Genomic DNA, 21,710 nt, shown 5'->3' with positions numbered 1-21,710 from the left:
TCAGCCACTGTTTCCCCATCTATTTCCCATGAAGTGATGGGACCGCATGCCATGATCTTAGTTTTCTGAATGTTGAGCTTTAAGCCAACTTGTTCACTGTCCTCTTTCACTTTCATCAAAAGGCTTTTTAGTTCCTCTTCACTTCCTGCCATAAGGGTGATGTCATCTGCATATCTGAGGTTATTGATATTTCTCCCGGCAATCCTGATTCCAGCTGGTGCTTCCTCCAGCCCAGCGTTTCTCATGATGTACTCTGCATATAAGTTAAATAAGCAGGGTGACAATATACAGCCTTGATGTACTCCTTTTCCTATTTGGAACCAGTCTGTTGTTCCATGTCCAGTTCTAACTGTTGCTTCCTGAACCTGCATACAGGTTTCTCAAGAGGCAGGTCAGGTGATCTGGTATTCCCATCTCTTTCAGAATTTTCCACAGTTTATTGTGATCCACACAGTCAAAGGCTTTGGCATAGTCAATAAAGCAGAAATAGATGTTTTTCTGGAACTCTGTTGCTTTTTCAATGATCCAGCAGATGTTGGCAATTTGATCTCTGGTTCCTCTGCCTTTTCTAAAACCAGCTTGAACATCTGGAAGTTCACGGTTCACGTATTGCTGAAGCCTGGCTTGGAGAATTTTAAGCATTACTAGCGTGTGAGATGAGTGCAACTGTGTGGTAGTTTGAGCATTCTTTGGCATTACCTTTCTTTGGGATTGGAATGAAAACTGACCTTTTCCAGTCCTGTGGCCACTGCTGAGTTTTCCAAATTTGCTGGCATATTGAGTGCAGCACTTTCACAGCGTCATCTTTCAGGAGTTAAATAGCTCCACTGGAATTCCATCACCTCCACTAGCTTTGTTTGTAGTGATGCTTCCTAAGGCCCACCTGACTTCACATTCCAGGATGCCTGGCTCTAGGTGAGTGATTACACCTTCATGATTATCTGGGTCATGAAGATCTTTCTTGTATAGTTTTCTTGTGTATTCTTGCCACTTGTTCTTAATATCTTCTGCTTCTGTTAGGTCCATACCATTATTTCTTTTCATTTTGCCCTCACTAAGCTCCCTACCATCCAGCAGAGAAAAACTTAAAGGAAAAAAGAGAGTGATTGTGAAAAAATAAATGGTGTGGGAAACAAACTGACTCTAAAGGACTTCCCTGGTGGCTCAAACGGTAAAGTGTCTATCTACAATGCAGGAGACCTGGGTTCAATCCCTGGGTTGGGAAGATTTCCTGGAGAAGGAAATGGCAACCCACTCCAGTACTCTTGCCTAGAAAATCCCATGGACGGAGGAGCCTGGTGTCCATGGGGTCCCAAAGAGTCGGACACGACTGAGCAACTTCATGTTCACATAAAGGAAAATTTAACTCTGCTGGGGATCTCAGATTACTTATTTTGTGTCTTTTTTAAACATCTGCATTGGATATTTCTTTTTTATTAATATTCATGTATTTATTTTTGGTGGTGCTGGGTCTTCATTGCTGCTCAGACTTTTCTCTAGTGGTGACGAGAGGGGGCTACTCTGTAGTTGTGGTTTGTGGGCTTCTCATTCCCATGGTTTCTTTGGCTGCAGAGCACGGGCTCTAGGCGCCTGGGCTTCAGCTCTTGCCACATGTGGACTCAGTAGTTGTGGCACACGGGCTTAGTTCTCCACCGCATGTGGGATCCTCCCAGACCAGGGATCAAACCTGTGTCTCCTGCTTTGGCAAGCAGATTCTTCACCACTGAGTCACCAGGGAAGCCCTATTTTATGTCTTATGAGTAGTCATTTCTATCATCTTTTTATGTTCAGTGTAAATATAGGTTGAAGTTTGTAATATTGTACAAAGAAGGGTGACTCCTTGCCTTCTCCTAAGAACAGAATGTTTTTTCCCTAGAGAAACAGCATTAGATGTTTTCAAATTCTTATATACAGAATGTTTGCTTTCCTGGGAATTTTTGTTTTTTAATCTAAAGATAATTTAAAAATTGAAATGGGCTGCAGCTACTCAAGGTCACCTAACTTGTGTTTTTTCCATTCAGAAGGAAATCCCAGTTGAGAGAGTGGCATGGAAACATGTACATTACCATATGTAAAATAGTGGGAGTTTGCTGTGTGATACAGGGCACTCAACCCAGTGCTCTGTGACAACCTAGAGAGGTGGCATGGGGTGGGGGGTGGGAGGCAGTTTCAAGAGGGAGGGGACCTATATATATATACACATACATACATACATATATATGGCTGATTCATGTTGACGTATGGCTGAAACCAACACGATATTGTAAAGCAATTATCTCCCAATTAAAAATTTTAAAAAAGAAAGGAAATTCCTTTTCACATGTCTTAAAGAGAAGAAGACACTTTGGTTCTTCCCACAACTTTCTTCAACTGCTTTCATAGTAAAATTTTTTTTTTTAATTTCCATTATTTCCCTTATCAACTCCTTAGCAGCCTTACAATTTGCCTTGCAAAGAAGCTGAACTCCTTGGGATGGATTACGAGGAGAATGCGTATCCCTACCAAAATTAAACATATTAAAGCATTTAAATATTTTTAATCAGAACTATTACAAGGTTTAAAAAAGAGATAAAACGGTTTCCATGCAAGGAGATTTCGAACATCTTAGACCCAGTGGAGTTCATATGACTTTTCTTTGCTTTACCTCATTCCACAAAGATCACAGCATAGGCGGTTTTATGTTTTTTTCAGTTATTATACTCTTTCAACTAGGTGAATTTGATAAAGAGTCCAGCCAAGTGGATCTCTGGCTTTTATATCTGTAACTAAGAGACAAGCTCTAAGCATGCTGAAGAAATGGAAAACCATTCTGGTTTCATGACCTGCTACTCTTTGCTCTATAATCAGCTTGAATTGGGCAACATTTTCCCACAGATTAAAAATCCAGGTCCAGTGGTTAGAAATCCATGCTTTCACTGCCCAGTGCCTGAGTTCGATCCCTGAGAGGGGAACTAACATCCCACAAGCCTAAAAAAAAATCAGAAAAATTAGGACTGTTTTAGTCCAGAAAATGTGAAGATGAAAAAGGCCTGGTTTTTCTTCTAGGAGCTTGTGCTTCTGGTCAATTTTGTGAAAAGAACCAGAATGGGACCCCTTGACCTGGGAACAAGCATGTTCAAGGGGGGCCTGAAGGAGCGGGTGTGATAGGAGCCCTCAGAGCCAGAGCCTGAGAGGCGGCACCACTCCGGGATCACCTTCGCCCCTCGAGGCTGTTAGCCCTGGAGTTCTACACCTGGCACACGCTAGTCTATACTCTTCTCACCTGTCGTGGCCCCAATCCGATCCCAGCCTGTGGTCGTGGTGCACAGTTTGGAATCTGTGAATTTGGTTGTCTGCTTTACATCAGCTCAGGCAAGTTATTTAGCCTCCCTTTGGGTCTTTGTTTCCCTGAGTGCTTCCAAGTGTGCAGAGTGCAGGGTGTGGTGTGCGCTTGTAGTCAGCAGGGGGTGGGGTGCTGGACTCAGATTAGGGATTGGGACTGGCTTCCCTACGGAAAGGAATGACGCTTAAATTCTCACTGAGTAGTGGGTTGTTTTTTTTTTTCAAGTTTGAGCACAGCATTTTCTATCTTCCTAGAAGAGGGAAACCTGGCAGGGTGGCTGGGGGACCGACTTAGCCAGAGGAAGTCGGGCCGAGAGCCACCAGGCCAGGCTTCCCAAGAAGAGCAGAGAAAACATCAGGTCCCAGCACAGCTCTTCTGTCTCCCAGTAAAGGAAGACAAAGCATTCGGAAGATTCAGGAAGGCGCCCGTCGAGGTGCTGTCAAGAGGCGCCCCCTGCCGACCAAAACTCACACTTCCCTCGGGAAGAATTTCAGAACTTAGGCCCTTGAGTTGACTGAGCCTGCAGGGTTTATCTGTTCTGTGATTCTTTCTGCTAGTGTATATGCTTGAAATTTTACACAATAACAGCTTTTTGAAAAAGCCCTTTCTCACTAGCTGCAGTTCGGTTGTGAACATGGGTCCTAACCCTGAGACCAACCCTTGGCTGGCCTGTGTTAAGGTTGAGGGGGCAAGGAGAGCTGCCCTTCTATACTCCTTAAGGAGAGGGAAAGAGTCTCTGTTTAGAGTGCGTGGTTCAGTTCCCTGAACCTCCTACATCTAGGGAATTAGGCTATAAATCCACATAAAGCATTCTCTGGGTTTTTCCAAGAATTCTTGTTTATGCCCAAGCCACAAACAACACAACGGGAGAACAGATTTTATTTCGTAATGTTTTGGCATTTGCAGCTCAGACTGAAGTTGCAAAAGCAGAAGAGGAGAGCAATGAAGAATGGGCAAAATTTTTGCATATCTCTTCCTGTGGTTCTGACTGTATTTAGAAGCCTTCCTTCCTTCTTTCCTGCCTGCCTTCCTTCCTTCCTTCTCTCTTTCTTTCTTTTCTTTAGGTAATGTACTCTTCAAAAACTGTCCAGTGATAAAAGACAAAGCCTATGGAAACATTCTAGATTAAAGTAAACTGAAAGGACGAGCCCATGTGGTCTCAGGCGGCTCGGATGGTAAAGAATCTGCCTGCGATGCAAGAGACCCGGGTTCAATCTCTGGGTCAGGAAGATCCCCTGGAGAAGGGCATGGCAACCCACTCCAGTATTTTTGCCTGGAGAATCCCGTGGACAGAGGAGCCTGTCGGGCTACAGTCCATGGAGTCACGAAGAGTCAGATAAGACTGAGAACACACACATACACAAGTATTGTTACGACTCGTGCTACGGGTCGTTATTAATAAACTAATTGCAGGGCAGACTGATCTGACCTTTAAGCGACAAAGTGGAATTCTCCCTCCCTCCTGAAGGAGGTGATGTGTTTTAGAAGAGCCTTCTCCACATCAGGACCACAAAGGTGACGTTTCAAGTGTAGTAGGTGGAGCATGAGTGGAGGGAAGCAGTAAGAATATATTTTTTTTTATCTGGAAACATACTTTTAGGGAGAATACTAACTAAATGGGCTCACTGCCTAATAAGAAAAACAGTTGATAAGTGATTTCTGCACAATGTTTAATCTGTGAAAGATTACAGGACGAGTGACAATGAGCAGACATTTCTTCTTCGAAGCAGAAAGAAGCTGTAGAAAGAGTCCCAGATCACATGAGGGCATAGAGCACACCAGGTGCCACAAGAAACCCCACGGACTCCTTGCCTTATTTTCAAGAAATAATTAACTTTCTTTGGGGACTGAGCTACATTTATTCCTGTTTAGAACCAGAAAGGTAACCAACGAGCCCCTTGCCTTTCCTGTGATTATTAGTTCCTTTCAATCACAGCATCCCAGAGCTGACAAGGAGCCTTGGAGATTATCCACCTTCTAAATGAGGATTCCAATTTAAATCATTGTCCAAAGTCATGGAGGTCATCAGTGGCAATGTTGAAACAGCCACCCAGTTCTATCAACATGCAGTCCACAGTTATATTCCCACCAAACAAAACGACCTCCAGAATCTATTTTTGCTGAATACACAGAAAGCTAACACCCCTCCCCGTTTCCAGCCCCCACATCCCATTCTCATCGTGAGGAGCATTCTCATCAGCTCCATGTCTTCTGCATATGGTGGGGGACCGTGGAGGACAGATCCTAGGAGTCCCATCTACAGTCCAGCTAAAACTCAGAGAAATGAAGTGCTTTGCTGCGGTGGAAGCTAGCCTGTCCCAAACCCCCAGCCCCATGTGACTCCTTTCCAGTGTGTTGCACCTTTGACAGCTTGTCTTCCTGCTTGCCTTTGTAGGTTTCACAGCGGCAGCCTCCCTGGTATCCCTGGCTTGGGCCTTGGCCTCCTACCAGAAGGCCCTTCGGGACTCTCGTGATGATAAGAAGCCCATCAGCTACATGGCCGTGGTCATCCAGTTCTGCTGGCACTTCTTCACCATCGCGGCCAGGGTCATCACCTTTGCCCTCTTCGCCTCGGTTTTCCAGCTCTACTTTGGGATCTTCATTGTCCTTCACTGGTGCATCATGACCTTCTGGATCGTCCACTGTGAGACGGAGTTCTGCATCACCAAGTGGGAGGAGATCGTGTTCGACATGGTGGTGGGGATTATCTACATCTTCAGCTGGTTCAATGTCAAGGAAGGCAGGACACGCTGCAGGCTCTTCATTTACTATTTCGTGATCCTTCTGGAAAACACAGCCTTGAGTGCTCTCTGGTACCTCTACAAGGCTCCCCAGATCGCGGACGCGTTTGCCATCCCGGCTCTGTGCGTGGTCTTCAGCAGCTTCTTAACCGGCGTGGTTTTTATGCTGATGTATTATGCCTTCTTTCACCCCAACGGACCCCGATTTGGGCAGTCACCAAGCTGTGCTTGCGAGGACCCTTCTGCTGCCTTCGCTCTGCCTCCAGACGTGGCCACGAGCACCTTGCGGTCCATCTCCAACAACCGCAGTGTCGCCGGCGACCGCGACCAGAAATTCGCAGAGCGAGATGGGTGTGTCCCTGTCTTTCAGGTGAGGCCCACGGCCCCATCCACCCCATCCTCTCGCCCACCACGGATTGAAGAATCCGTCATTAAGATTGACCTGTTCAGGAATAGGTACCCAGCATGGGAGAGACACGTTTTGGACCGAAGCCTCCGAAAGGCCATCTTAGCCTTTGAATGTTCGCCGTCTCCTCCTAGGCTGCAGTACAAAGACGATGCTCTCATTCAGGAGCGGCTGGAGTATGAGACCACTTTATAAAACGAGAGGACTTGGAGGGGCCACGACCTCCAGACAGAGGGGTGACAGCAGGGCTGTGGCAATAAGGAAACTCTCCCCTAGAGCAGGGCGTTGGGCTGTGAGACTCCCAGTTTGACCCTCATCGGATACGTGTCTGACCCTCGGACAGCAGAGTGCCCGCTGCTGGCCTCTTTTCAAAGAGCAGCCCCAAGACCCTCCTACTCTGTCTGAAGGGAACAGCCCAGCTCAGTGGGACTCCTTGTTGCCGCCAACCCCTCCAGCTCAATCTTCAGCACATCCATCCAAGGGTACTGTTGTGATGGGAAATACTGCCTCCAATCAGTAGGGTGTTTGGATGAGTTAACTGATCTTTGCATAAAAATATACTGAATCACACATACACACGAGTACACACACACTAACACACATGCCAATCCTCTGTCAAAACAGTTTAGGTGATTTCTCTTGATGCAAAGCTGTGATTCCTGCAGGAAAACTAAGAGAGAAAACATCCCTCAAGACTCCAGAAAAACAAAAAACAAACAAATAAAAAAAATATAGTGAAGCTTAGAAAGAATTCATAAACCATCCTCATGTGAAAACCTTACCCAATGGACAGAAAACCCAAGTGTGTTTACACATGTATTAGAATTGATGAAATGGTTCGTTTTCAACACACATCGGGATTTTTTTTTCATTTTAAATTTTCAGTTGAGAACATCTCCTATTACAGAAATCCTATGCAGCCCATGGATGGCTTCTGACAAGACCAAGGAGCTTGATACCTTAGTGACGTAAATTCAGTGATAATCAGGATGCAGTATTCAGTTGCAAAAACACGTAATAAAACCACGGAGAGGAAGCGGGAGCAAAAGGCAGAATGAGTGTCTGATTTCCTGGCCTGTGCAGCTCACACGGGAAGGTCAGGGTGGAGCGGCGGGAGAGACAGCCAGTGTTCAGGTGCAGGAATGGAGGTTCTATGTGATGGTGGGCAGGCAGGATTTCAGAATACGCCATGCCACACCCTTCTAGTGCCAAAGTCCATCCAACACGAGACTGACGGGAAAGCCCTGAACGGCTGAGCATGGGTGGCGTGAGCCCCACCAAAGCAGAAGACTGCTCAAACAGTCAAGTCCTCTTTGTGTAAAGGACCCTCTCCCCCCACCCCCAAGGTCGAAGTGATGTGTCTTTTAGAGGCTTTGGGACACATTTGTGTAAGTATGAGCCCACAGGTGCAGTGAATATGCTGTGAGAAAACCCTTGTGAACTGATTGAGGGCTTATCACTAGATCCAGCTAAGATCTGTATTTCAGTCATTTTGTAAAGTCCCACTCTTACAACAAGCTTCTGGGTTTTAAATACCTCTGTCCAGCAAGTAAACATTCCCCACTTTCTGTTCCCAGTGTCCCCCCCCCACCCCCAGTCATGGTGCTTTTTGTTGCATTAAAAGTGCCGGTCAAACTTTGATAGTATTTTTTTATAGTTGGTGCAGAGTGGAATAACTCATGGATTATTTCAATATTTTTGTAATAAAAAATATAGGGTATACATATAGGCATCATCACTTTTTTTATAGACCTGGGATCGTTTAAAATACTTTAAGCATCATAATTACTTGGGATGTAGAAACTGGTCCACAGATCCCATCTGCCTGCCTCAGCAGATCGAGAACACATGTTTCTTGCAAGATCATCCTACTTTGCCATGTCGGTGCCCCCAGGAACCTGGCCAGGGGTGCTATCAGAATATCAGGGGACGAGAGAATCAGCTTAACTAGAAAGGGCTTGTCAAGACTGGCCAATGTTTCCCAGGAAACCAACGATGGAAGTGATGACTCTTCCATCTCTTATGACAAACCTGACCACAGCGGGCAATGTCTTGGATGTCCTTTCCCAGTTTTATATCTACCCAACTGATGCACTAAATATTAGTCAAGTCACTTTTTAAAAAAAAAAAAAGTCAGTTTAACTTAATTATTCAGTTATCTGGACTGTCCAATTCACTTAAACAGTCAAGTTCTAGAGCCACTACCTGTCATGACTGTGTCGTACAGAGGCAGCCGTCCCTATGACGACACCCACAGCAAGTGACAGAGGGCTCGAACTAGGACTTTTTTTGGTACTAAGTCCAAAGGCAGTGTTTAAAAATTAGATGATTTTTATCAGTAGACATATTTTCCTAGTACTCCATGATGGATCCTCCAAGCAGCAGTCCACTAAAAAATAATCTTTGGTTTGGATGTGAAAACGTTACCTGGTCACCAGGAAAGGCCCAGAAAGATGCTCTTCCTGCCAGCAATAGGCAAAAACATTCCACTCCCCACTCTAGAAGGGAAAAATGATTATATTGGCAAATTCTTCACTTTGGTGCCAGCCCGTGGGTCATTAGCTTCATAATTAATGATCTTTGGGAAACCAAATTGCTCAGTTGAACTATCCCTTTGATTCCATGAGTAAATCGCAGGTGATAATGTCAGTCAACAAACACAACAGGTCCCATCACTCTTCGATCATGTAAATCCTAAGTTATTTCTCAACTTGATCCTTCGTTTAACAGGTGAAGAATCAAAATGAGCGCCGTGTGACTAAAAAAATGCTGTACTGTGCTTTGTCTTCAAAGTGAGAATGCAGTCAGGAGAGTGCAAGAAGTTTGATATTTTCAGTGATTTTACCAAATACTGTAAATACTCTGTTATCCAACATACTTAAAAGGTGAGGGTTTAATCAAAAATACTTGTTAAGGAAATGACATCTCCACATCTTGTCATAAATAACAAGACTTCTCAAGATTACAGTCAAGAACAACACGACAACAAATGTTACTTCCAAGGAGAATCATGGCTTAATCTTGCTTCCATGATTCAGAAAGCACTGTGTTGCCATCGAGCATGTATTTGTTTCAGATACACTGATAACAGAGCATTTCCAGTATTAGGATTTAAAGAGACATTGTCAACGTACAAAGGAACAAAGTTTGATTTTCATATTTATACTCTAGTATAAACCCTAAGATTTTATTTTCAGTTGACCACTAAATTTTCCACAAGAGTAGCTCAAGAATCCAAAAGGAACAGGCCTTACAAATTGGAACCTACAAATTTGTTAGCATACAAATCGGAAACACTGGATTCTTTATCTGTGAGCTCCAACATCATGTGCTGGGTCTGTTGGGTCACTTGGGGGAGGGGTGCGGAGAAGGGTCTGTCCTTAGTAATTAATTTTGCATAGGACCATGAGTTTTCTAAAAGGAAATATTATAAATCTTCTTCACTTTTAAATGAACATTTCTCAATGAAACTTAAGTTGAGGACTGTATGTATCCTAACCACACTGAGACTTTAAGTATTTGTGTGGAAGAAAAAAAAAAAAATTTCAATGTAAGTCAAAGTTTGGTCCCTCAAAATGACTATGTCCTTTAAATCTTCTCCCATTCCTGTTGTTCTTCTTAACTATGTACTATCTAGTTCAGTAACCTGGACTTTGTAGACACTTTGTAACTCTTCTTTTATGATGTTGCTGTGAACCCAACAAATGAAATAAATTCTCCTACCGACATGGCAAGAATATGCAATTCAAGTATTAGCAAAAGAAAAATACAGAGATGATCTGAAGATGTATTTATACTTAATTTCTAAATGGCCCATTTCTTTGGCTCTATGAATAAATGAAGTAATAGCACTGACCAATTAAAAGTGAATAGGAATAATTGAAATCTCAATGACTTTTTAAAAAAATATTGTATAGACGTGTGTTTAGTATGGATAACACACATATTACATATAATATATGTACACACTCAACTAATGGATAAAAAGTAAAATATATACTGTTGTTAATGCATATAAATGTATGTTATTGACACATAAACTTTTAGATAAAAAGTTTTTTCCCGCTCCTTTTCAGCATCAGCTCAAGTGTAGAATCCATGTCTGTAAGACATCAACACACTTGAACTTGGGTTGGAAATGTTGCTGTTCAGTCACTAAGTCATGTCTGACTTTTTATGACCCCATGAAATGCAGCCCACCAGACTTCCCTGTCTTTCACCATCTCCCAGAATTTGCTCAAACTCATGTCCATTGAGTCAGTGATGCTATCTAACCATCTCATCCTCTGCCACCCTCTTCTCCTTTTGCCTTCAATCTTTTCCAGCATCAGGGTCTTTTACAATGAGTCAGCTTCACATCAGGTGGCCAAAGTATTGGAGCTTCAGCTTCAGCATCAGTCCTTCCAATGAATATTCAGGGTTGATTTCCTTTAGGATTATCTGATTTGATCTCTTTGCAGTCCAAGGAACTCTCAAGAGTCTTCTTCAGTTGGAAATATCTAGATATAATTTAGCATTTTTAACTTGAATGAGTTTTCCCACTCCTCAAGAAGCTCGTTTTTAGAGAGATGAGAATACCTTTGAGTCATTTCAAAGATTCTTTCTCTGAACATATTGAATGGAGTAAAGAAAACATCTGGTGTCCTTAGCAGGATTATGTAAGGTTATGTATTTGCCTTTCAGTGTACCAAATACCATTAAGGGAAACAAGTTCTGACACAATGTTTGGACAAGAATCCAGAGATTTTTTTTAATCTGATGAACCATTTCTGAGATTACATATACGTTCCCCGGCATTCTCTTGAGTCTTTGCCCTTAACAATTGCTGTTTCCGTATAAAATTTGGATGAGGTGCCTGCATTTTAATGTTTTTCAAGCCTTTAAAAAAAAATATCTCAGGCTGTCTTTCAGAAAAACAACTCAGAGAATGGTTGATGTGTGCAATGCAAACACAGCAGGACTGAGGTGGTCATTTCTCTAATTTCAGTGATGGGCGCAAATCGACTCATGTTTGTTTATCTTCAGCAACTCAGAGTCACATTTGAAAACAATCAAATTGTTGGCTTCTGTCAGCTTGTGACTCATAGCACCCTCCCCCCCACTTCTACCCATCTGAAGCAGGAGCCTTTTAAACTGGCTAAGGATAGGCCATTCCTCTCTATCACCCCAACCCATCCCTCCGTTCTAAGTTTCTGGTCCCCACTTGTATCAGACCATCTGGACACTGGGGTGGCACCTCTTCTCCTTCACTGGGCAGGCTGCACTGTCTCCCACAAAGCGCTCTCTATGGACATTTGTCTTGTCCAGGGGCTATCCTAAAAATGAGCTCATGGAAAGATGCAGTAAGTGTCTGTGATCAACAGCCTCCAAAGTGAAACTCTGTGGCATGTGGGTGGAATTGTATAAAAACACAATGAGCCATTTAATTTTGCTAATTGTAGCAATTAGGCAAGCTCTCACACAGCAGAAAGCCAAATGGAGGACGTGGCAAACAGCCGTTTACCCACAGAAATGAGGGGTTCGGAAGTTCTCCCTTGAGTGTTTGAGACATCGTGTTGTTTCACCATCCATCTGAAGCTTTTTCTCTAGATTCCGTAAGGAAAAAAAATCAAACTTCTGTAATATTGCATGTAACGATCTAGCCAAGAAATCAAACCTTTAACTTTTTCTGGATATGTTGTTGCTCAGTTGCTAAGTTGTGTCCCACTCTTTGTGACCCTATAGCCAGCCAGACTCCTCTGTCCATGGGATTTTTCAGGCAAGAATACTGGAGTGGGCAGCCATTTCCCTCTCCAGGAGATCTTCCCAACCCAGGGATCAAACCTGTGTCTCTTGCATTGGCAGGTGAATTCTTTACTGCTGAGCCACCTAGGAAGCCCCCTTTCTGGGTCTATATTCTGCTAAATAAGGGTCAGTTAATGTCCTTGAAATATCTAGCTGCTTTGCTGATATCATTTTCATAATATACCAACATAAGTCAGAAACACTGACTGAATCAAATTTTTGCTTTGGTTATTCCCCTGCCCTACCCCTCTAAGACTTACGCCATTCATTTCCCTGTATTAATGGGAACTGACTGAGCCCAAGAGCATCAAGGATTAGCCAGCTTTATCTCCATGATCTCATTCCATCTTCTCTGTCATCTATGAGTTAAGTTCCGTTTACAGACAAAACTTAAGCTCACAGACACTAAATTAGGCAAGGGTCCCATAGCTGGAAACACTGGAGCTGAGAGATAAACACAACTTGTCATGACTTCTCACAACCGCAAATCCTTCTAGAAAACCAAGGAATATTTTCCCACCAAAATCTCTTCCGTCCTTGGCAAGATCTCAGGAGAAACAAAAATGTGGTCTGACGATCCAATTTTTCAAGAGAATTTCATTTAAAAATCAAAAAGGTCCTTCAAGATTAGAAGTTAAAAATAAAAAAAGTCAGTGATGAGAAACAAGTCTTTATCACTTGTCATTGAATTTTACTGCGACCCCCTAATTCAGAGTAGGCAGATAAATGCTTGTATTTCATTCCAAACAACTGTCTCTCCCCACGTCCATTGCTCTACTTTGCACTAAAATAAGTGATAAATACAAATTAGCCTGATGGTTCTTTTCTTGTATTATCTATATGTATGCTACTGTCTTCCAGTTAGGTAAAGGGAAAGACAGCCAAACCCTACTACTTGCCTTGACCTTCAGACTGGGGAAAAAAAGAGAGATGGGGGTGGGGAAAGGAAGAAGGAAAGATGAATCTAAGAAATCTTTGAGTGACACTGTGTGTGCGTGTGTGTGTGTGTGTGTGTGTGTGTGTGTTTTTTGTCACTCCATTGTGTCTGGCTCTTTGTGACCCCCATGGACTGTAGCTCACCACGCTCCTCTGTCCGTGGGATTCTCCAGACAAGAATACTACATTGGGTTGCCATTTCCTTTCCCAGGGGATCTTCTCAACCCAGGGATCAAACCCAGGTTTTCTGCTTTGCAGGCTGATCCTTTTCTGTCTGAGCCACTGTTATTTTCATATTATAAAATAACTCTATTCCACTGCCATAATTTACCCTAAATTTCATTTAATATCTTGCAGGTCACAAAATTTAATATGTACACAGATTACTATACCACCAGTTGAACCATCATATAAATCTGGAAATTTCCTCTTAGATGAAAAGTTTATACCTAAAGAATATAGCATTTACCAAATATTTGTGGAGTTGGATTATAAAATAACGTATGTGTCTTCTCCATCCTCAACTTAGACATAATGTGCCTGGGATCCACAGGATGACAGAGTTGTGACCCATTCAGTGATTCTGTTGTATAGGAAGTAGTGTGTGTGGGCTGAATTCATGCTAAAAAGGTGGCCATAGCAATAAACCAAAAATGATCTCAATCCTGATGTTTATTTTAAAAAATAGACACAGCCATCAGTCCAAATGTAATATGTTAAAAATACAAGCAATCTGACTTCTGACTTTGATATGACTTAAACAGATCTTTATGAAGTTAGGTTAAATTAGGTGTCATGAACTTTTATAGAGAAAGCATCTAAATGAGATTTCAATGTTACTTAAGAACACTTCTTTTAGAAATGAGGGTGACAGAGATCCAAAGGGATCAGGCATTTTTCAGTATCAGAATTCCTTCAGCCATTCATCTATCAAGTGTGATCTCTATATGCCTGGCACTGCCAGGCAATACACAGTCACACGTGGAAGGAATTCCATATTCTAGCAGCTCACACTTTGGTCTTTGGTAGCAGAAGAGTCGTCTGACTTCAGCTATAGTTCTTTCTATCCTATCACACTGCTTCTCTTCTTAATGTCTACATTTAATTCCATACCAGAGCAATAAAGAAACATAAGTTTTTCCAAGATTGTGTTACATAAGCCTCACAATACACAGTTAGCCTGCATAGTGGCAAACATAAGGTTACAGTATAAATATAAAGATAAATCAACAATAGATGGCTGCTGATAAAGAGAAAAGTAGTTTTGTAATTTGTTCTTATGCCTTTTCAATACTAGATATTTTTAAGTCAAGACCACAAAGCAAAAATAAATTTCAAGACACTCTTTGGCATAAAGTATTTGACTCAAGGGTTTCCCAGGTGGTGCTAGTGGTAAAGATCCTACCTGCAATGCAGGATACACAAGAGACGCAGGTTCACTCCTTGGGTCAGGAAGATGCCCTGGAGAAGGGCATGGCAACCCACTCCAGTATTCTTGCCTGCAGAATTCCATGGACGGAGGAGCCTGGTGGGCTCTTAGAGTCCATAGGGTCACACAGAGTTGGACACGACTGAAGTGACTTAGCATGCACGCATGCATATTTGACTCAAACCAATCATCTTTGAATCAGCTTTGGAAATATTCCTGAGGATTTATTTTTAAGAAGAGATGTGAAATCAGCATGCTTCTGAGATGGCACTTCTCTGACCTTCAGGAAGCATCTTTGATGAGCACTTATGATACCTTTTTGTCCCAGTCACCATTCTGGGGGGTTTTTGGTTTTCTTTTTTTGGCCACATCATGCTGCACGTGGGATCTTAGTTCCCTGATCAGGGATCAAACCAGCACCCCATGGTGCTCAGAAGTCTTAACCACTGGACCACCAGGGAAGCCCCCAATTATGGTTTTTAATGGAGTTCTGGCTGGCCACAGAGGAATGGAAGAGGGACCTACAGTTAAGACAGAATGAGGATATGTTGTGAGGGAGTCAGAAACCCCCTCTGGACAAGGGGCATTTCGTTTATAAAAGTGCACATGGGGCGTGCAGGCTTGTCAAAGATCTCCCTTTCCCATCATCAGTAGAACTTCATTGCAAAACGATATCTCTCTGTACACCAAAGTTAGACGCCCCAGTAGGTTTCCCCAGAACATAGTCTGCAGCATACATGTTATTTAGGAAGAACACATTTTCAGACATAAACCTCAGTTATTGCAACCTGAGAGGATGTTCTAAAGCCCCATGCCCAGATGAGCAGCAGTGACCTGCATCACACTTCAGGAGTGAAGACTGCCAGCCCCACCCTGTGTGGACACATGCTGGCATGGTACCCATTCCAAGTCTCTCCTTCAATATGGCCCACACTGATTGGCTTCCCATAGATGTAAAAGAGCATCTTATTTAAAGATAACTATTGACATACATAACTAATTTCCTTCCTCTGAGTTAAATAATTCTGGTTAGGGAAGGCTATAAACTCATAGGTCCTCTGTGGAATAAAAGGAAAGAGAAAAGAAAGCATATTCATTTTTATGAGCCCAGAATAACACCAAGAATCCCTTCAGCAAAACAGCTGACTTAATAATAGTGCTAAGTCAGAGCCCAAAAGTCTTGGTTCCTGCCACCATGAGTGGTTCATTACAATGACTGCCCCCGTCTCAGGGGTGGTAACAGACAAGGCGAGTACACTTACTGATGTTTGCAGAGAAACATCACATTTAACACAACAGATCAACATCAGAACCAATAATCAACTTGATAAGCAAATACTACCAGCACAGTACCAACACAAAATTTTCTCTCATGCCAATATTGAAGCCTGTCACCTACTCTGTTATTAGAATTTCAGAAAATGTAAGGTTTATTGTTTTTATTTTGCTTCTACCTACCAAATTCACCTGGTGGCCATTCGCTCTCTCTGTTGCTTGATTTGCATTCAAATGAAACTAATCAAATTCTTACTTCATTTAAGTGCTACAAATATTAATAAGTGAAGATGTTGTGTTTAAGCTAATTTAATTGAGCTGTTCTAGTGGCAGTCTGGTATCAAGTTGTATCAAATCAACGCTCTTAATTGTTTCAAATTAATTCATCTATCAGGAAGTTCTAAAACACCTTTAAGTGTGTTGAAAATCCATTTTGGGTTTCTATCATTGTAAGAAATTCCTATTTTGATTGCAAGCCAGTAGAATGGGTTGTAATCAACACTGGAGTTTCAGTCCATTGTGGTTCTGGCAGTTGGGTACCACTATGATAACTTAGCAATTAACCTTCCACCTGGGCTTTCTATTTGTGTTGCTGAGAGTTCTTCTATTCAAACTGGGAGCAATAGCACATCATCCTATAATCAACGGAGATCTGTCAGTTAGTCAAGAATTGTCATTTCATATCCTTCTTTCAAAGAACTAAGATATCTAACAACTCCCCTTATTAACCTTTCTAAGGTATTGTACCTAGAAAAAGAAATACAACTCTCAAGTGTGTCTTGTCTTGAAAGCCTGGGGTTAAATGTCTTCTTTGGTCTGAACCAGAGTTTTGGAGACAGCAGTTTCTCCTGTTTGGAGGAAGGGAAGGGAGCCGAAGATGAACTAGCCACACCAGAAACAGGAGCCTCCGCTGCACAAAGCCTCACAGTGCTGATGCTATTGATTCCCTTCTCTTTTTTACAGAAACACCTTGGAACTTGTCAAGATTTACTGAAGGTGATTTGCGTTAATTAATTCAACAGACCCTTTAATCTTGGGAATTCTTGACTTGTGAGATTGCAGTCAAGCTAGTGCAAAGGGAAATGAGTCAGTTAGTAGGAAAGAGTGCTCATTCAGTGTGGTGAGGTCCGCAGGCCTGGAGAGAAAGGCCTCTGTGAAGTAGGGTGCTCCAGAATCCCTGCTCCCTGCTTCTCACTCCGGTGATGAACTTCCACCTTCTTCATTTGTTTTTGCCTTCATTTGCACAGCTTTGAAAGGCCTTCCCCTAGCCGCTCAATGGTAAAGAATCTGCCTGCCAATGCAGGAGACACAAGAGACCTGGGTTCGATCCCTGAGTCAGGAAGATCCCCTGGAGAAGGAGATGGCAATCCACTCCAGTATTCTTGCCTGGAGAATCCCATGGATAGAGGAGCCTAGTGGGCTGCAGTCCATGGGGTCGCAGAGAGTCGGACACAACATAGTGACTAAACGATAACAACTTTGAAAAAAGAGAAAAAAGTGAATGGATTCCTGGGGGCTTACATAGCTCAGTGCACTGGGTTATGGAGACTCACCTTAAATGGATACAAATCTATTTGTGTTTGGAAATGAGGGGGAAAAAGTCACTGTCATCTGTTTAATGATTGATCTGAGTACAGTTGCTGTTCTTCATTTCCTGATAGTTTCGTTGTCAGCATTGTAATAACCAATTTATAAAATTAAATTTATAATTCAGTTTTGGAGGTAAAATCTGCATGGTTGTAGCTATGGAACCGTTTGATTCCTGCCTTCTTAGGTGGTGACATTGCCAATTTCAAACTGAAGTACTTTTGTATGGGGACTTGGCTCTCCCGTTGCTTCTCCAACCCTGTGTAACCTTGGTTACCAGCTCTGAGATCACCAAGCTGACATTCTGAGCACCTGAGTGTTCACTGAAAAATAAACAGGTGATCTCTTAATTAAAAATCATGGTTGGTTCCCACTTGCTTCTCTTTTTAAGGAAAGGTTTCAGCTGCAAGGTAGGGATAGATGTACTTCAGATCAAAGTTTATAAGAGTCAGACATCCGTATGTTGTTATATAGTTTTCTGTCTAACCTCTCAGTAGAACAGCTTCAGACACTAACACTAGAAGAATGAGTGAAAGTCTTCAGATATATCTGAACAATGAACAATCTAACAGAAAAAGAAGACGATGTTGTGGTCCTTTTTATACCTCTTCCAAAGGTGTTTCTCCTTCATCAGTGACCATCTTGGTGATTATCTCCAAGACGTACCAAGAGGTACCAAGTGATAGTCCCAGTTTTAGGCACCAGGGTTGTCCTGTACTTCAGCAAATCTAGCTCTGAGCACAAGCACTGAAGTGTAATGGTGAAATAGTGGCCTGCCACCAAGCAACTTTCAATTGCAAGGCAATGAAAACTAAGAAGTTGAAGAAAGTGTCAATTTTCTCAATCTCTAAAGCCAAAAAAGGCACAAATATCCTCTATCTTGTCCAATAAGTTGGTTGGCTGTTGTCACATAGGAACAAGAAATCATCCTCTAAAACAAGGCTTTTGAGTAGAAGTGACTACGAGAGGTGTTGGAACACAAGTTTCCCACTATTGTAAATGCGCAGTTGTGGGGACTGCGGAGGAAACCTGTCAGAGGTTCATTAGGAATATTTGCCTTTTGTAGAGCAGAGGTCGCTGTGGACCCTGCTACTCTGTGGTGATGACAATAGACGCATCCACTGAGGAAAGGCCAGGGCATGGCTGGACAAGGAGGACAGAGATGACCTCGGTGGCTCTATGTCTGAGACTAACTCTGTCCTTAAGGGGACTCTCCTGCTTGACAGTTTCCCTTGGTCATTGGCCTGTTCCCTCCTAGCCAACTCTGTGTGCTGAGGGCTTCTGATGGGTTATAAACTGAGATATTTGAAGGTACAGTAAGTACCCTTGCTTGTAAAACATGACCATTGAATCATCCTTTGTCTTAACAACAGTGAGATTCAGGGTGACCACGGCCCTATTCAACCATCCCATTATAAATACATCATGACATCCCAAGAACCTCTGTGTTCAAACCCACTAAACCGGGTCAACAAATTTATTACTTGAATCATTTCAACATATTTTGGACCTTGATTCTGTCATCACCTAGACTGCATCTTTGTCCCCAGATAGCAAAAATAATTCTCGGGAGAACAGTTTTCAGAATAACGGAAGTGAAGAAAGGTGGACAATGAAGAAATTTTTCAAGGGAGACAAAACCTCTGGACCACCAGCAGCCCTAAAAGCTTTATTTTTCCTCATGACTATGTTTCTTTTCATTTGAGGGCTTTCAGCACCTGAATTTTCCAAATGATTGCCAACTCATCTTCAAAAACAGAAGTCGACAGCATGGTGTTATTAAAAAATAAAAGGACTGTCCTACAAGAATGTAAATATCCCAAGAAAAAGTAAAGAAGTCAGTCACTCCAGGAGCAAATTTGGCATTTGTGATGTCAAACATCTGGAGCATTGGGAAAATAGGATGTTTGAATCCTTGTGTTCTTTCTGCTTGTCTGGTGTTGCCTAGATAGACAGAAAATGCTCAGGTGTTGTAGGTAATAGCACTAAACTTTCTTGTGCATTAATCTATTGCTGGCAATATTCTGCTGCTATAGATCTCTTTGTTGTGCAAAGAGAAATAAATAATGCAGAGTCAACACCATTTGATTTTTATTTGCTTTCAGCAAACATGAATGGGAGACTTGCGGGAAGCGGTCCTGGGGTCCTGGGAGGTGATTGTGGAACAGACTTCCTGCAGGGTGAAAGTTCCAGAGGCCTGCCTCTCGGGCCCTGCCTGGCAAGGGAGCTTACTATTCAGCTGTTTTCCATCTTTTAGAATTTTCTAGTTGCTCCTCTGCTGCTCACATACTGTTAATCCTTCACAGAGTCTACTTGACAGAATCGTTCAAGGGAAATACAAATGTGTGTTTTATTCTTCAAATAGTAAGTTTTTATTTCAAGGATTTCTTAGACCTTTGAAGCATAAAGATAGTTAAACTATTTCCCTTTTGGGAACAAGGACACAGAGGAGGACACAGAGGGGCTGGTCCAGTGATGGGGACGCAAGGTGATGGAACATGAATGCCCATCGTCCCCATCCTTGGCCACATTTTTCGCACACATGAAAGAGAGAATGTTCATCTACCTCCCTCACAGGGGTGTTGGGAAGATTAATGTAAGTTGGAAAAGTGCTTTGACACCTGGTGACTAGTGTTCGCACAGAGAAGAACTCAGGGTTGGGAGGGAGCAGGCTGGGGAAGAAGGTTAGGGATAGAAAAGCAGTCACTCAGCCAGCCAAGACTCTGATGATTCCTGATCAAAGCGCAACTTGTTCTTCAAAGGTCTATGGAGAAATTCTTTTAAATTATCAACTTTTTAATAAGAAATTTTACTCCTTTCATACAAACACTGAGAATGACAATTTTCCTCTTAGTGAAACTGAATGTTACTAAATATTTATCAAATGTACCCAGAAAAGGTGGCTTCTTTCGATGCCTGAAAAATTTTCATGCCTGATCCCAAGCTACATTTTCCAGAATGCTTGCATAACACCCAATTCAGTACTAATGCTGGCAGGTGGTACTCTGAAACCCACTTCTGGGAGGGAGAATTTGTTACTGAGGTTAGATTTCTTCTTGTTTACAATGAGATTCTTTCTCACCCCTAAGTGGACACATGTCTCCCTTTATGATCCAATAAAAGAAACCAGAGCCTTATTTCTTCCCCAATTTCTGAGTTGATTTATTTTCAGAGTATAAATATATTTTAAATATTGCAGAGAAGTGTTTGTTTACACAAGGGCTTCAGCCGTACATGGATCCACATCTGTACTTACACACAGACCTGAGTTCTGCTCCAGGACAGAGGAGGTGGTGGGGGAGGCCTTGCCAAGAAGAGCAGCTTGTACGACTTACTTCCTGCCAAAGTAACATGTTTCCTCTCAAATATTTAGTCCTGAGAAGAACTAGTGCTAAGTAATATGATTTGTCATTTTTGAGTCAGGGAGGCGATATGGTAATCATAGAATATTATTCATGGGAATATACCCGGGAAACTATACTAACAGTGCAGAGAATGTTTTCATGATGTGACTTTATGAGGCGAAGTTGTTGTACATAAATATTATCATTGTGCCCTTATTTAAAAACTATATCCTTTGCAAAAAAAGATTGCATACTCTTAAAACTATGAAATAGGGCTTCAGAATGTTTACTAGATAAGTGGGTCTGGAGCTTGCATAACGTACATATTCAACAGAATCTCTTCTGGATTCTAAAATCTTGTTGCTAGTGATACAACCAAGGCTTAAAACTTCAGACTGGATAAACATGTCTAATGCATGGTATTGAGTTTCCTGAAGCATGAATTTAACCTAGGTAATTATCTGACCCATCAAAAAAAATTATATTGCCACATCAGACTTAAGTATCATTTTGCTGTTGTTTTGGTTGGTGTTTTGTAGGATTTTGAGACTCAAAATATGATTGTAGTAATAAGTGAATCAAAATAACTTGAACTTCTCTGGGCTTTTTTTCCCCAGTTCCTAGCATCAAGACTCTTTCAACCAAAAGTGCAGCAGACTATCCTTGTCGCTGTGAAGGGAAATACCTGTGTCTTTGTTTTTGTACAAGAAAACTGAGGTTGAGTGGCCTTGGTGCAAGGACCTGGAGATGCAAGGGCTGAAGCAGCCTCTCAGGTGGATTTGCTGGGAGGAGAGAAGGAGGTCAGTGGGCAGAATACGTCCTTGGGATATTTCACCCCAAAGGCACAAAACGGAATCCGAAGGGATGAGAGCTGGACCATTCTTCA

General features: G+C 42.3%; 1 protein-coding gene across 1 annotated transcript in view; it reads left to right on the top strand.

Annotated features, from left to right (window-relative positions):
* Window positions 1–6,754, top strand: part of XKR4 (XK related 4) — a 311,634-nt gene extending 304,880 nt beyond the window's left edge. Inside the window, exon 3 of the mRNA XM_005889173.2 lies at window positions 5,718–6,754. Coding sequence (XP_005889235.2) covers window positions 5,718–6,664 — 947 coding nt within the window. The 3' untranslated portion in view covers window positions 6,665–6,754. The remainder of the gene's footprint in view (window positions 1–5,717) is intronic.
* The last annotated feature ends 14,956 nt before the right edge of the window (window positions 6,755–21,710 follow it).

The sequence above is a fragment of the Bos mutus genome, chromosome 14, assembly GCF_027580195.1.
Source record: "Bos mutus isolate GX-2022 chromosome 14, NWIPB_WYAK_1.1, whole genome shotgun sequence".
Lineage (NCBI taxonomy): Eukaryota > Metazoa > Chordata > Mammalia > Artiodactyla > Bovidae > Bos > Bos mutus.
Note: the sequence above shows the minus strand (reverse complement) of the source record. Positions and strands in the feature narration are given on the sequence as shown.